Below are 17,646 nucleotides of genomic sequence, written 5' to 3' on the forward strand. Positions count from 1 at the left end.
CTAGGATGGATTATGGTGGGGTGGGGACCTCGCCCGGAGCCTGAGCCACCACCGTGGTTAGATGCCCACCCAGACCCTCCCCTAGACTTTGTGCTGGTGCGTCCGGAGTTCGCACCTTGTGGGGGGGGTAATGTCACGTTCCTGACCTATTTATGTTAGTTGTTATGTGTGTTAGTTGGTCAGGACGTGAGGTTGGGTGGGCATTCTATGTTTTCTGTTTCTGTGTTGGTTTTGGGTTGCCTGGTATGGCTCTTAATTAGAGGCAGGTGTTTGGCGTTCCTCTAATTAAGAGTCATATTTAGGTAGGCGTTGTCACAGTGTTCGTTGTGGGTGATTGTCTCCTGTGTTTGTGTATGTCGTTGCGCCACACGGGACTGGTTTCGGTTTGTTTGTTAAGTGTCATTTATGTGTAGGCTTTTTCCCTGTTCGTGCGTTCTCGTGTGTTATGTGAGTCCGTCGTTCAGATCTGTTCTACACCGTTTATTTGTTTTGTTAGTGTATAGTCAAGTTCGTGTTTTTTCCCGTCTTGTCATTAAATTCATTATGTATTCAAACTCCACTGCGCCTTGGTTCAATCCCTGCTCCTCTTCGGATGAAGAAGAGGAGGACAGCCGTTACAACACCAAAGGGTGATAGGCATTCAATTGTTATGGTGAGCTCGATCATCTGATTGCACAGTTAGGGTTAGTTTACCAGACACAGTCTAATTCTAGTCCTTGACTAAGAAGCTATTTAAATGGAGATTCCCTATTGAGCATGCTTTTTAGTCCAAGACTAAACCTAATATGTGTCCTTGAGGCCGGTCCCAAGATTTGTTTTCAAGAATACCTTAATTTTTTTGCTAATTGCTAACTCTGGCTAACACAATGGACACAAGGCTTCTTCAGGGATCAGCCATGTCTCCCACCCAGAGAAACATAGGAGAAGACACCTCAATCTTCCCTGCCAAGACACATTTAAGGGAGCTGCGATGCACCTGACCATGATCTATTGACTTTAAAGTCTCTATTTCAACAAACCTTACGCAATGGTTAATATTAGCGCTGGTATTACACTCCTGGAAAAAAAGGCGCTATCTACGACCTTAAAGGATACTTTAGCTGTCCCCATAGGAGAATCCTTTGAAGAACCATTTTTTGGTTACAGGTAGAACTCTTTTGGGTTCCATGTAGAACCCTTTCTACAGATGGTTCTACAAGGAACCCAAAAGGGTTCTACCTGGAACCAAAAAGGGTTATCCTATGGGTACAGCCGAAGAACCCTTTTGGAACCCTTTCTTCTAAGAGTGTAGGGGGTGTGTCTAAAATATTTTTGCTATTTTCAAAACTGGAATTATGGGCGTAGAAGCTGGCGGTGGTGCGAAAGGGCTCGGTTTTTATGAATAAACAAGTTGTGGGTGTGTCTAGGCTCGGCCCCTCAGTGACCAATCAGAATGTGCTCCATGGCTAAATATATGGCTGCTTCACGTCGTGTATTTACAGTCTTTTATGTATTGCATTGTCATCAACTCCAATTAGAATGTTGAATACGTTATAGCCTCGTTTGTTAAATAGCCTGCCCCATATTTGCTAAATATGTTGAATATATTTGCAGTCCACATTGTTCTAATTGCATTGTTTCAACATGGAAATACATTGTTAAACATAGGCTACAGCATTGACACTGATTTAGGGGCTAGGCCTACTTTATATTGCAATCTGGACATGGACATGCCAAACATAGTCAATAAACAAGATTCAATTCACTAGGCTATTGATAAGGCCTAAAATTACAGTGTATAATTCTGACCAAATTCTTATTAAAATTCCATAACTTGTTTTAAATAGGCTATGTCTAAATGCAGTTACAGGCACCATAAATGATCCCTGTGAGCGTATAATATAGACAGATAGGAATGAAATCGCTCAGGGATTTCACGATGATGCCAATGGTGACATTAAAACAGTTACAGAGTTTAATGGCTGTTATATAGGGGAAAACTGAGTAGCATTGTAGTTACTCCACAATATGGAGAGAGGTACTCAGTAATCTGTTGGATTGGTTTGGCCCCAAACATAACACATTGTATTCTGGACAAAAAGTTCAAGACTGTTGGAAAAGCATTCCAGGTGAAGCTAGTTGAGAGAATGCCAAGAGTGTGCAAAGCTGTCATCAAATCAAAAGGTGGTTATTTGAAGACTCTCAAATATAAAACATATTTTGATTTGTTTAACACTTATTTGGTTACTACATGATTCCCTATGTGTTATTTCATAGTGTTGATGTCTTCACTATTATTCTACAATGTAGAAAATAGTATGAATAAAGAAAACCCTTGAATGAGTAGGTGTTCTAAAACTTTTGACCGGTAGTGACCAGCATTGCCCATCCCCCACCAAAATGATTTGACTCCCGAAAGTTGCTGTTCATCACATAGGCTTGTTTTGGTGGAAGACACATTTGAGCAAGCAAGGCATGGCCTTATTCTGCTGGACAGACACTTGTAAGTAGCAACATTGGATACGGGTATTGATTGTTGGTTTTACTGTTGTAGCTACAATGTGTAGTTATTGCTATAAATGTTAGTTACATAGTACATTCAGGTTTCATAGAACGCCATTGTAGCTAGAAGCTTAGCCTAAAGAAAGGGAAGGAACGGTAACATAAGCCACATTATAATGCGAAATCCTGTCAGCTCTGTTTATGACATTTCTTTCGGGTCAAGTAATCTTGAGTCAAAGATGAATATCTTGTTTTTCTATTTAGTCTAGCGGGCACAAGTTGGAGAATCTTCTATCAACTACATTCCATTCCATGTTCACTTTCATAAGAGATATGACCAACAAAGTAAATCACTAATGAACATGTTCATTTTTGCCTGTTGAACTGTTCAATAAATAGCATAACCAGTTTGATGCGTCTTTTATATTGTGTAGACCTGTGCTGGATTTATGATTTTTTTTTTTAGCTTTTTGAATAATTCCTTTTTTAGATTTTACTTCAGGAATGATGTTGAACCCCTGCTCGGATGAAACCTCTTTCCTGAATGATACAATTGATCAGTCCATCTCCCTCAACCTCACCTACAGGTACTCCTGGCTTGCTGAGCTAGTGGTGTAGAGCCTATATTTTTCAGCCAATGCAAACACACCACTATTTGGGAAATCTAGTTTATTCAAATAGTATACTGACTAGCAAATCCTGAACATGCTGCAAAGCAATTGTGGTCCCACATGGACCCTGTTTATTGTGTATGTAGACTACCTACTGCTTTTTTTCATATTTTTTCTATCTAGACATAACTACGAAACATTTACACAACTGTATTTATTTCTCCTTTCAGGAAAGATGAGCTCTGTGATGCAACCTATCTCCCGGATGACAAAGAAGAGCAGTACTACTGTTCACATCAGCTGTGTCCCTGACACATCAACAGGGCTGCAGTGGAACGGGTCGAGCGCTTCAGGTTACTCAGTGTCCAAATCACTAAGGAGTTACGGTAGTCCACACACAGGCGCACAGTCATGAAGAAGGCGTGATAGTGCATCTTCCCCTTCAGGAGGTTGAAAATGTTTAGCGTGGGCCTTAAAACCCTCAAAAGGTTCTCCAGCTGTACCATTGACAGCTTCTTGACCGGATGTAACACGACTTGGTTCTAAAGAGGGTGGTGCAAGACAGCCCAGTACATCACTGGGGCCGAGCTCCCTGCCATCCAGGACCTCTATATCAGGCGGTGTGAAAGGAAGGCCCAGAAAATCGTTAAAGACTCCAGCCACCCAAGCCATAGATCGTTCTCTCTGCATCTGCATGTCAAGTAGTACCGGTGCATCAAGTCTGTCAAGCAGGTTCATTGAACAGCTTCTATCCCCAAGTCATAAGACTGCTAAATAGCTAACTAAATACCTGACAAAATGGCTACATGGACTAATTGAATTCATAGTCTGTTTAGTCATTTGCACTCTCTCTATGCACATTCACTGACCCTTCAACACACACACAAACACACTTCATAATTTGTTCACACACATAATGTGCACAAACATTTATACTGAGTCTACACACACGCACACTCACATACAATCATCATATACGCTACTGCTACTCTGTTTATTATATATCATCCTGATGCCTAGTCAAATCAAATCAAATCAAATTGTATTTGTCACATACACATGGTTAGCAGATGTTAATGCGAGTTTAGCAAAATGCTTGTGCTTCTAGTTCCGACAATGCAGTAATAACCAACAAGTAATCTAACCTAACAATTCCACAACTACTACCTTATACACACAAGTGTAAAGGCATAAAGAATATGTACATAAAGATATATGAATGAGTGATGGTACAGAACTGCATAGGCAAGATGCAGTAAATGGTATAGAGTACAGTCTATACATATTAGATGAGTAATGTAGGGTATATAAACATAAAATGGCATAGTTTAAAGTGGCTAGTGATACATGTATTACATAAAGATGGCAAGATGCAGTAGATGATATAGAGTACAGTATATACATATGAGATGAGTAATGTAGAGTATGTAAACATTATATTAAGTGGCATTGTTTAAAGTGGCTAGTGAAACATTTTTACATAATTTCCATCAATTCCCATTATTAAAGTGGCTGGAGTTGAGTCAGCGGCAGCGGCCACTAAATGTTAGTGGTGGCTGTTAAACAGTCTGATGGCCTTGAGATAGAAGCTGTTTTTCAGTCTCGGTCCCTGCTTTGATGCACCTGTACTGACCTGGCCTTCTGGATGATAGCGGGGTGAACAGGCAGTGGCTCGGGTGGTTGATGTCCTTGATGATCTTTATGGCCTTCCTATGACATCGGGTGGTGTAGGTGTCCTGGAGGGCAGGTAGTTTGCCCCCGGTGATGCGATGTGCAGACCTCACTACCCTCTGGAGAGCCTTACGGTTGTGGGCGGAGTAGTTGCCGTACCAGGTGGTGATACAGCCCGACAGGATGCTCTCGATTGTGCATCTGCAGAAGTTTGTGAGTGTTTTTGGTGACAGGCCGAATTTCTTCAGCCTCCTGAGGAGCAACGCTATCTGTGTGGACCAATTCAGTTTGTCCGTGATGTGTACACCGAGGAACTTAAAACTTTCCACCTTCTCCACTACTGTCCCGTCGATGTGGATAGGGGGGTGCTCCCTCTGCTGTTCACAATCATCTCTTTTGTTTTGTTGACGCTGAGTGTGAGGTTATTTTCCTGACACCACAATCCGAGGGCCCTCACCTCCTCCCTGTAGGCCGTCTCATCGTTGTTGGTAATCAAGCCTACCACTGCAGTGTTGTCCGCAAACTTGATGATTGAGTTGGAGGCGTGCATGGCCACGCAGTCGTGGGTGAACAGGGAGTACAGGAGAGGGCTCAGAACGCACCCTTGTGGGGCCCCAGTGTTGAGGATCAGCGGGGTGGAGATGTTGTTACCTACCCTCACCACCTGGGGGCGGCCCGTCAGGAAGTCCAGGACCCAGTTGCACAGGGCGGGGTCGAGACCCAGGGTCTCGAGCTTGATGACGAGTTTGGAGGGTACTATGGCGTTAAATGCTGAGCTGTAGTCGATGACCAGCATTCTCACATAGGTATTCCTCTTGTCCAGATGGGTTAGGGCAGTGTGCAGTGTGGTTGCGATTGCGTCGTCTGTGGACCTATTGGGTCGGTAAGCAAATTGGAGTGGGTCTAGGGTGTCAGGTAGGGTGGAGGTGATATGGTCCTTGACTAGTCTCTCAAAGCACTTCATGATGACGGAAGTGAGTGCTACGGGGCGGTAGTCGTTTAGTTCAGTTACCTTAGCTTTCTTGGGAACAGGAACAATGGTGGCCCTCTTGAATAAGGATTGATTGAATATGTCCTTAAACACACCAGCCAGCTGGTCTGCGCATGCTCTGAGGACACGGCTGGGAATGCCGTCTGGGCCTGCAGCCTTGCGAGGGTTAACACGTTTAAATGTTTTACTCACCTCGGCTGCAGGGAAGAAGAGCCCACAGGTTTTGGTAGCGGGCCGTGTCAGTGGCACTGTATTGTCCTCAAAGCGAGCAAAAAAGTTATTTAGTCTGTCTGGGAACAAGACATCCTGGTCCTAGCCCTATACATATCTATCTCTATCACTCCAGTATCCCGGCACATTGTAAATATGGTAAGGGAACTGACTGACCCTGTATACAGTATGCTTACTTACTTTCTCTTGATCTTCTTATTTAGTATTTTTATTTCTTGGGTGTTTTTGTTCCAGCTTACGTTATTTTTTGTATTACATTGTTATTGATTACTGCACTGGTGTGTTTAGAGCTTGCAAGAAAGGCATTTCACTTTACTTGAGGCGCAAAATTAAAAACTGAACTTGAAACCTGGCGTTAGGGTTGGAAAATGCCAACGTGCCAGTTTTAACATGACAAAATTGCAAACTAATATGCGTTTGACACTTGCGCCTCCATAGCGCCAGCTGAAAATAGAGCCCTATGTAAGGTGGCATCCGACGACTGTGTTCCCAAAGGCTACTTTGATATTGGAGCAAAACTCACAATCTCTTTCCTCAACATTATTCAAACAATATCCATATCTGTCTATGGCTGTGTCCGAAATATGTTTTGCATACTTACTAAAACTACACGCTGTGTACTTATCAAACGTCCTACTATTTAGAATTCACTGTTTGGTAAAAATGTATGCAGTAAGAAACAAATATCAACATACTACTCATTCATACTGAGAAAGCGTCATCTAATGTGCAATGGTGATTTGTTCATTTTTGTACAGGACATCACCTATTCTGATTATTAGCTGTTGTCAAATACACGTGGGTGTGAAAAGATGATTCTCTTCCTCAATAGCAGTGGTGTAGTGGAGGGTATATGCAGGTAAATGCCGTATACCCACTTTTTTTCTGTGGGCATTGCGTATACTCACTTCTTAATCCCCACTGATACGTATCAAAGTAGTGTAGTGGAGGTGTATGCCTATCATTTAATAGGGCTGATGGAACAGATCAGAATGTTTAGCTTAAATGTCACGCCTTGACCTTGGAGAGCCGTTTTATTTATCTATTTGGTTAGGTCAGGGTGTGATTTGGGTGTGCATTCTATGTTTTCTAATTCTTTGTTTTTGGCCGAGTGTGGTTCCCAATCAGAGGCAGCTGTCTATCGTTGTCTCTGATTGGGAATCATACTTAGGCAGTTCTTTAGTGTGCAAGTATAAACACCATGGGACCACTCAGCCGTCATACCGCTCAGGAAGGAGACGCATTCTGTCTCCTAGAGATGAACGTACTTTGGTGTGAAAAGTGCAAATCAATCCCAGAACAACAGCAAAGGACCTTGTGAAGATGCTGGAGGAAAAAGGTACAAAAGTATCTATATCCACAGTAAAATGAGTCCTATATCGACATAACCTGAAAGGCTGCCCAGCAAGGAAGAAGCCACTGCTCCAAAACCGCCATAAAAAAGCCAGACTATGGTTTGCAAATGCACATGGAGACAAAGTTTGTCCTTTTTGGAGAAATGTCCTCTGGTCTGATGAAACAAAAATAGGACTGTTTGGCCATAATGACCATCGTTATGTGTGGAGGAAAAAGGGGGAGGCTTGCAAGCCAAAGAACACCATCGCAACCTTGAAGAACGGGGGTGGCAGCATCATGTTGTGGGGGTGCTTTGCTGCAGGAGGGACTGGTGCACTTCACAAAATTGATGGCTTCATGAGGAGGAAAAGTATGTGGATATATTGAAGCAACATCTCAAGACATCAGTCAGGAAGTTAAAGCTTGGTCGCAAATGGGTCTTCCAAATGGACAATGACCCCAAGCATACTTCCAAAGTTTTGGCAAAATGGCTTAATGACAACAAAGTCAAGGTATTGGATTGGCCATCACAAAGCCCTGACCTCCATCCCATAGAAAATTTGTGGGCAGAACTGAAAAAGCGAGTGCGAGCAAGGAGAACTACAAACCTGACTCAGTTACACCAGCTCTGTAAGGAGGAATGGGCCAAAATTCACCCAATTTATTGTGGGAAGCTAGTGGAAGGCTATGCAAAACATTTGACCCAAGTCAAACAATTTAAAGGCAATGCTACCAAATACTAATTTAGTGTATGGAAGCTTCTGACCCACTGGGAATGTCACGAAAGAAATAAATTCTGACATTTCACATTCTTAAAATAAAGTGGTGATCCTAACTGACCTAAGACAGGGAATTTTTACTAGGATTAAATGTCAGGAATTGTGAAAACTGAGTCTAAATGTATTTGGCTAAGGTGTATGTAAACTTCCGACATCAACTGTATATCTCACTGGTCAACCCAAAGCCACCACCTCCTTTGGCCGCCTGTCCTTCCAGCTCTCTGCTGCCAATGACTGGAACGAATTGCAAAAATCGCTGAAGTTGGAGACTTATATCTCCCTCACTAACTTTAAGCATCACCTATCTGAGCAGCTTACCGATCGCTGCAGCTGTACACAGCCCATCTGTAAATAGCCCATCCAATCTACCTACCTCATCCCCATATTGTTTTTATTAACTTTTTTGCTCTTTTGCACACCAGTTTTTCTACTTGCACATTATCATCTGCACATCTATCACTCCAGTGTTCATTTTCTAAATTGTAATTACTTCGCTACTCTGGCCTATTTATTGCCTTACCTCCTTGCTCCATTTGCACACACTGTATATAGACTTTTTCTATTGTGTTATTGACTATAAGTTTGTTCCATGTGTAACTCTGTGTTGTTGTTTGTGTTGCACTGCTTTGCTTTATCTTGGCCAGGTCGCAGTTGTAAATTTGAACTTTTTTTTTTCTCAACTGGCCTACCTGGTTAAATAAAGGTTAAATAAAGGTGAAATAAAAAATAATAAAAAATTCATATACTGTCCCTGCAAAAATGCACGTTATATCTACTTTGATTTGAGTTTTTTTCAATATTTACTCATTGTCTAATTAATCGCACTGCTTAAAATGTTTTGAAAGTCAAATGAAATTGACTGAGGAGTGGTTATAGTAGTACTCTATTCTAATAAAATATGTTAAAATTTAAATAAAATTTACAAGGAGGGATGTTAGAGTACCCTACTCAACTCTACTGATATGTTGAAAGTGAAATGTCATTGACTAAGGAGCAATGTTAGAGTAGAAAGTACTGTACACTCGTAGAAAAAAAGGTTCCAAAGGGGTTCTTCAGCTGTCCCCACAGGAGAACCCTTTTTTAAAAGGGTTCTACCTGGAACCAAAATGGGTTCTGCTATGGGTATAGCCGAATAACCCTTTTAGGTTCTAGATAGCACCTTTTTTTCTAACTCGTCAGTTGTACAACTGAATAAATTCAACTGAAATGTGTCTTCCACATTTAACCCAACCCCTCTGAATCAGAGAGGTGCTGGGGGCTGCCTTAATCGACATCCACGTCTTCGATGCCTGGGGAGCAGTGGGATAACTGCTCAGGGGCAGAAATACATATTTTGACTTTGTCAGCTCGGGGATTCGTTATGTTAGAGTAGAAATCTACTTAAGTATGTTGAAAGTAAAATGATTAAGGAGCAATGTTACACTCCTCCAGCCCCAATGGGGTTTTCCACGTTGCAAGTTTGATTGAACTCCAGCCTCAGTAGTACTGAGTCAGATGGAACGATTGGGGAACAGGTGCATTTCTTTTGGTGAAAGTCACAGACAAAGTCTGCAGCGGGAGAGCCCGGGCGTTGGGAGGAAAGTGTGTGTGTGTGTGTGTGTGTGTATCAGCTTCGGCCATCGTTTGGAATCAAGGTGAGGCTCGATCAAAAACCACAAGTTCTAGAGCCAGCCATCAACTGCAGTCGACCTCTGTAGCAGCAGAGCATCTGCTCAAACTCTCCTTTGCGAGTCAAGGAGATGAAGGGTCTGTGCACGTTCTCCCTACTGATTTTCAGACTTCCGTGAGAATTTGGCAACATCTCAGTGAGCCTTCTACTAATGATATTCATTGGGAAATAGTACAGGAAGCTTAAGTCTATCTTTTATGATACAGGATTTACTTCATTTTAAAGAGAATTTGGGATTTGTCAGTGTGAAATAGTCTTAAATCGTATGTGATGTCACTGTTGAAGAGGCACTACATAACATTTGCCTCTGGGGGTGCTCTTTAGGGGTCCCTTAAATAGACATATTGTCCAGAAATCGTCTCATTGTACAGAAAGCCAACATTTGATGTACCCAATTAGCAACTCCATTGTGTATCTTTAAGTTGTAACAGTGATTGACAAGAACCCGGATGTAATGTAGCAACTGTGCAGACAGAGCAGAGTAAGGACACTTACAGCTCTCCATGGCGAAGATGGTGATGTTATGTATGGCGTTGACTTCTCTGTCCAGCGGCTTGGCAGTGCTGATGACACCGGTGGTGGCGTCTATGTTGAAAAAGCGCTCCAAGTCGGTGTTGCGGTCTATTGAGTACCTGGAGTTAGGTAGACAGGAGAGAGAGCCTGTTGAAGAGGCTTCCTATCAAGGGCCAGATTCAACAGCACCCGCCATATAAACGCATTCTATGGACCATCTGTGGGTAATGCATTAAGAATGCATTAATCAGGGATGCAGACTGTACATTTATGCAGGCTGTTATAATAAGGAGCAATCATATGTCGAATGAGGAAGGCTACAACTGATGCATACCAAATACATAACAAGCAGTTAAACAACCAGCACATGTATTTGTCGTAGAAACACAAAATAGAACTGATCAAAAACGTTCAAACAGTAACAGAGCATTACGATTTAGTACTTGCTATGATGAATCTGTCATGACGTTGGCCTGGGGGTAGGTTTATGACAGTCATAAATACCTCTTCCCCCCTTTTTCCTCTCTCTACCCTACTGATGTGACATTTGAAAATCCCTTGGTTAACATAGAGATTCTGGGAACATCAGAAGGTGCGGGGAAATGAACCATATTTTGGTAATCCGACCAGTTGAACATATGAGTTGGTACTTAATGAATATGATGTCAGTTCGGTTGTCATCTGAGACATTCTCATCAATGATAGGATGACATAAACTCTACAGTGGAAAGTCTACACATTAGAGTTATCAGATTCACATGGAATTGTTGGGCAATTTAAATGTTTGAATATAACATTGGTGAAAAGATTAAATGTAATTTTAGCTTCCAAATGAGCGATTTGGGTTTTCATAAGGTTAGGGCTGTGCTCAATCAGTGGCTTGCCCCTGTGAAGAGACAGGAGTTATAAAACTATGAAAACACACCCTTCTCCCTCCACTATATAAAGCCTTGAGGAAAATGTAACCTTCTGTTTCGGGTACATTAGGATGACGATCCGATGTCAGAATGGTTCAGATAATAACTACAGAACGAAGCCAACCTCAGCGTGGTTGCGAATGGTATGAACTTTGAACTCTTATTCACTACAGAAGTGATACCTCCTAGCCGTTGAGTTAGCAACAGCAGCTAAAAACGTGGGCTAGGAAAGGACAGACAGAGTATCCCATTTACCACCCAACGAAAACACTACAACATAGCCAATTTACCACCAGAGACATTCTTCAAAGGACAAAGGACTCTGTTGGGCAACACGGCCTTCCATCTACCACCAACCTACCGAAGCGCAGCTCAGAGTAAATATTTATTGCATTTTCCTTTTCCAAATGGGCGGTAATTTAGAATGCATAAGATACTGTATTTACGATAGCATGGCTTCTCCCTTTGTTCCTCAAGTCTTCCCGCTCTTTCACTCAAACCCAGCCCCCTTTTCTTTTGTGTCACCAGCTGTCATATCTGTTCCGTCCGCTAGGGACATTTTCCTTTATGATGTAATTTGTAATCAAGGTATGATTCATTCTGTGTATATGTAAATATGTGTGATTAGTTAGGTATTTAGTAAATAAATAATTAAACCCAATTTTGTATTGCTGATTCAACTTGTTAGCCAGGGTTCGTGAAGATAACCAAGAATTTACAACTTTCAGATGAGACTGAAATAAGGTGACGATTAATATTGACTGCTATTGATCTAAATATTACTAGGTCTTTAAGAGTTTATTCGGAAGATAACAGCTCTATAAATATTATTTTGTGGTGCCCCGACTTTCTAGTTAATTACATTTACATGATTAGCTCAATCAGATAATATTAATTACGGAGAAAGGATTTTATAGAATAGCATGTCATATCACTTAATCCGGCATAGCCAAAGACAAGACAAATCCTTGCCACACCCCTACCTGATGGGACTGTTGGTGGAGTCGGGGTCATGCGCGGAGACCGTCCCGATGGTGGTGCCAACCTTTGCTGCCTCCGATATTAACATCTTGCTGAGCGGCAGGGAGAAGACAGGCGGCTCGTCCACGTTCTCCACGATGAGGCGCACTGTAGCTGTGTCGCTAAATGGGCCAAGGGAGAGGAATCGCAGGTCGATGTTTCTATTGGACACCTCGACACGCAGGGTGTAGCTCGACTTGGTCTCAAAGTCCAGGCCCTACCGATTTGAAAGGGAGAGAGAGGTATTTATTGAAGGAAGTAGGGAAAGAAGGAGGGAGGGTCAGACTTTGGGCATGACTGAATACCAGTACTTGAGTTCGAAATAGTAGGCTAGTTGGGAATGTGAAAATATAGTTAGTCAAATATTGTAAGTAAAATTTTGACAATTTCGACAATTCTTTTGGCTTTTCATCTAGTACGAATTCGCTGCATGCTATTGAGGAAGAGAATCATCTTTTGGGACGTAATGTCTTTGACAACAGCTGATAATGACATAAGGGGATGTGCTGTACCAAAATGAAAAAAATGTCTGGAAAAAACGCAATTGCGCATTAGATGAAATAATATTTGTATGGAAGGAACACAGTGCCTTGAAAAAGTATTCATCCCCATTGGCATTTTTCCTATTTTGCTGCATTACAACCTGTAATTTAAATGGATTTTAAATTTGGATTTCATATAATGGACATACACAAAATAGTCCAAAATGGTGAAGTGAAATCAAAAAATAACTTAAAAAAAATAAAAAATAAAAATTTAAACTGAAAAGTGGTGTGTGCATATGGATTCACCCCTTTGCTGTGAAGCCCCTAAAAAAGATCTGGTGCAACCAATTACCTTCAGAAGTCACATAATTAGTTAAATAAAGTCCACCTGTGTGCAATCTAAGTGTCATGTGATCTGTCACATGATCTCAGTATATATACACCTGTTCTGAAAGGCCCCAGATTCTACAACACCACTAAGCAAGGGGCACCATGAAGACCAAGGACCTCTCCAAACAGGTCAGGGACAAAGTTGTGAAGTACAGATCAGGGTTGGGTTATAAACAAATATCCAAAACTTTGAACATCCAACAGAGCACCATTAAATCCATTATTAAAAAATGGAAAGAACATAGCACCACAAAAAACCTGCCAAGAGAGGGCCGCCCACCAAAACTCATGGACCAGGCAAGGAGGTCATTAATCAGAGAGGCAACAAAGACACCAAAGATAACCCTGAAGGAGCTGCAAAGCTTCACAGCAGAGATTGGAGTATCTGTCAATAGGACCACTTTAAGCCGTACACTCCATAGAGTTGGGCTTTACGGAAGAGTGGCCATAAAAAAGCCATTGCTTAAAAAGAAAAATAAGCAAACACATTTTGTGTTCGCCAAAAGGCATGCGGGAGACTCCCCAAACATATGGAAGAAGGTTTTTCATCGGCAGGGACTAGGAAACTGGTCAGAATTGAAGGAATTATGGATGGCGCTAAATACAGGGAAATTATTGAGGGAAACCTGTTTCAGTCCTCCAGAGATTTGAGACTGGGACGGAGGTTCACCTTCCAGCAGGACAATGACCCTAAGCATACTGCTAAAGCAACACTCGAGTGGTTTAAGGGGAAACATTTAAATGTCTTGGAATGGCTAGGTCAAAGCCCAGACCTCAATCCAATTGAGAATCTGTGGTATGACTTAAAGATTGCTGTAAACCAGCGGAACCCATCCTACTTGAAGGAGCTGGAGCAGTTTTGCCTTGAATAATGGGCAAAAATCCCAGTGGCTAGATGTACCAAGCTTTTAGAGACATACCCCAAGAGACTTGCAGCTGTAAGTGCTGCAAAAGGTGGCTCTACAAAGTATTGACTTTGGGGGGTGAATAGTTATGCACGCTCAAGTTTCCTGTTTTTTGTCTTATTTCTCGTCTGTGTCACAATAAACAATATTTTGCGTCTTCGAAGTGATAGGCATGTTGTGTTAGTGAAATTATACAACCCCCCCCCAAAAACATTTTCATTCCAGGTTATAAGGCAACAAAATAGGAAAAATTCCAAGGGGGGGTGAATACTTTCGCAAGCCACTGAGGATGGAGGAAAGAGACAAATGTTTTTTTAAATATGGAAGGGAGTAAATAAAAAAATAAGGAAGAGAGGGAGGGGAGAGAGAGAGACAACGAGAGGGAAGGAAGGAAGTGAGGAACAAGAGGAACAAGAAAAAATAAATAAATACAAAATAAGTCAGCAAAATCACTTCACAATAGATAAAGGCCCAGGGTTAATCTCATACCCTTTACTATTCTGATCTCATTTTGTCCACACATATACAATTGTTTTCTGAATCTTCTCAATCTCTGAACATTGCTGTCATATTGACTTACAGTACATACCTGTGCCAAGGCAAAATATTGATCTTAAGACAAAGATACAAGACCCTGAAAATGTCCTCTGAAGCACTCTCACAGCTCCTCATTTATTCATCCTGTCAGAGTTTTGAAATTATTGCTTTTTAAGATATCAAATGCAAAGTATTGAGCATACACTCGTTGTCTGTAAATAATTCAAATTGTAGAGAAAAGCTAAAGAGATATTTTTATCTCCATTGGAAACAGATATTTTGTCAAGAGTCAAAAGCTTTATGATTAAGTTCAGAGAAACTTAAGAATCATTTAGAAGTCAAGTTCTTCAAACTCCAGGGGACGTCTTACAGACTTTAGCCATGTGTTTGAATACCCATACGTGTGTTCTAAATAGTAGACTGATTGGATTTGCGAAAATATAAAGTTTTATAGTATGTCAAATTTCTAAAATGTCGTGTGCTTTAAATGCTAGGATATCATACTCATTTTGCCTTTTCATCTAGTAGAATTCGCTGCAGGCTTTTGAGCAAGAGAATCATCTTTTCAGACCCACACGTGTTTTACAACAGCTGATAATCAGATAAGAGGAGGTCTGTATCAACATGAACGAATGGCGGGAAACAACAGAATTGCGCATTTTGAACGCATTCTCCTTATGGGTGAGCTTAGTATGTTGATATTTGTTGCTTACTGCATACATTTATACTAAACAGTACATTCTAAATGGTATGTAATATAATTAGTACACAGTATGTAGTTTTAGTAAATAGTAGGGGGCAGCAGGTAGCCTAGTGGTTAGAGTGATCGGCCAGTAACCAAAAGGTTGCTGAATCGAGTCCCTGAGCTGACAAGGTAAAAATCTGTCATTCTGCCCCTGAACAAGGCAGTTACCCTTAACCCACTGTTACCCGCTAGGCCGTCATTGTAAATAATAATTTTTTCTTAACTGACTTGTCTAGTTAATTAAAGGTTAATAATAAAGTAGGCAAGACAGAGCCTGAGGAGCTATGGTGTGTACCAGCTTTAGTTCCAGCCTAGTACTAATACACCTGTTTCACATAAGCCTGTGTCTCAATGGGATTTTCCTGGTTAAATAAAAAATGTAAAATAATTAGCAGTATGAGGTGTGTTATTGCCAGGGTGGAGCAAAAGCATGCACACAAAGTAGCTATCTGGGACCAGATTTGGAAAAGCATTAGATTAAGGATCTGCTATAATATCTATAGAGTGTCCATGGACAAGAGTTACACGTCCATGGAATTTTTGTCAAACTCACTTGGAGATTTGAGTTGGTGTTGTCGTTTTGACACCAACTTCAAACTCTGACACAACTTCCTGTGTCCTAATACGGACCTTATCTATTGGTCTTATAGGGTGTCCATGAGGACAGTGCAATACTATAGCAGACCTCTAGCGATGGCTTCCTTAAAAGAAAGGTCTGCGTTATACCTTTTGCAGAGTGATGAGGCCTTCCTGTGTGTCTCGGTCGGGGGTGATTCGGAACAACCCGAGGCCGTCCCCATCCACAATCCTGTACTCCATCTCAGCATTGGGCCCCACATCCGAGTCTAGCGTCTTTATCTTGGCTACCACTGAGGCCACTGGCAGGGACTCAGACATGCTGAATTGATAACTTTCTACAGGCGAGAGAGAGAGAGAGAGAGACAGAGAGAAAAGGAAAATTTTAAAAACAGTCCACACATACAAGTTATTGATGAGACCATTTTCCACCTTCGCTCTGTGTCCACGCTCATCGCCCTGTTGCTAAATGTATGCTACCTGTTTTTGTTGTCATTTTTCTGTAGGGTTCCTCTACCCTGTGCAGATTGAGCTATTTTAACTCTTGTGTGTGTCTGATATGTCTGTGGATAGATTCCCACCACCACTTCCTTCTCAACCAACATCTTTTGGTTCGTGTCCACCCTGAGATTGGAAGGTTCGGAGCTCCATCCCTGGCTGAGTCATTAAAAAAATATATACACTGCTCAAAAAAATAAAGGAAACACTAAAATAACACATCCTAGATCTGAATGAATGAAATATTCTTATTAAATACTTTTTTCTTTACATAGTTGAATGTGCTGACAACAAAATCACACAAAAACGATCAATGTAAATCAAATTTATCAACCCATGGAGGTCTGGATTTGGAGTCACACTCAAAATTAAAGTGGAAAACCACACTACAGGCTGATCCAACTTTGATGTAATGTTTTTAAAACAAGTCAAAATGAGGCTCAGTAGTGTGTGTGGACTCCACGTGCCTGTATGACCTCCCTACAACGCCTGGGCATGCTCCTGATGAGGCCAACTCCTGGAGAGACTGTGGTGCAACGTGGCGTTGGTGGATGGAGCGAGACAAGATGTCCCAGATGTGCTCAATTGGATTCAGGTCTGGGGAACGGGCGGGCCAGTCCATAGCATCAATGCCTTCCTCTTGCAGGAACTGCTGACACACTCCAGCCACATGAGGTCTAGCATTGTCTTGCATTAGGAGGAACCCTGGGCCAACCGCACCAGCATATGGTCTCACAAGGGGTCTGAGGATCTCATCTCGGTACCTAATGGCAGTCAGGCTACCTCTGGCAGGCACATGGAGGGCTGTGCGGCCCCCCAAAGAAATGCCACCCCACACCATGACTGACCCACCGCCAAACCGGTCATGCTGGAGGATGTTGCAGGCAGCAGAACGTTCTCCACGGCGTCTCCAGACTCTGTCACGTCTGTCACATGTGCTCATGTGCTCAGTGTGAACCTGCTTTCATCTGTGAAGAGCACAAGGCGTCAGTGGCGAATTTGCCACTCTTGGTGTTCTCTGGCAAATGCCAAACGTCCTGCACGGTGTTGGGCTGTAAGCACAACCCCCACCTGTGGACGTCGGGCCCTCATATCACCCTCATGGAGTCTGTTTCTGACCGTTTGAGCAGACACATGCATATTTGTGGCCTGCCGGAGGTCATTTTGCAGGGATCTGGCAGTGCTCCACCTGCTCCTCCTTGCACAAAGGCGGAGGTAGCGGTCCTGCTGCTGGGTTGTTGCCCTCCTACGGCCTCCTCCATGTACTGGCCTGTCTCCTGGTAGCGCCTCCA

The 17,646-nt window shown here is 42.2% G+C and overlaps 1 protein-coding gene across 3 annotated transcripts in view; it reads right to left on the bottom strand.

The window, feature by feature from the left end:
- Window positions 1-17,646, bottom strand: part of LOC129814506 (cadherin-7-like) — a 175,450-nt gene that overhangs the window by 94,277 nt on the left and 63,527 nt on the right. For all 3 annotated transcript variants that reach the window (XM_055867669.1, XM_055867668.1, XM_055867670.1), the window contains exons 6-8: window positions 16,007-16,194; window positions 12,182-12,435; window positions 10,264-10,400 (exon numbers count right to left, since the gene is read on the bottom strand). In XM_055867669.1, the coding sequence (XP_055723644.1) occupies window positions 10,264-10,400; window positions 12,182-12,435; window positions 16,007-16,194 (579 nt within the window). The remainder of the gene's footprint in view (window positions 1-10,263; window positions 10,401-12,181; window positions 12,436-16,006; window positions 16,195-17,646) is intronic.

Source organism: Salvelinus fontinalis, chromosome 17 (genome assembly GCF_029448725.1).
Source record: "Salvelinus fontinalis isolate EN_2023a chromosome 17, ASM2944872v1, whole genome shotgun sequence".
In the NCBI taxonomy this organism is placed as follows: domain Eukaryota; kingdom Metazoa; phylum Chordata; class Actinopteri; order Salmoniformes; family Salmonidae; genus Salvelinus; species Salvelinus fontinalis.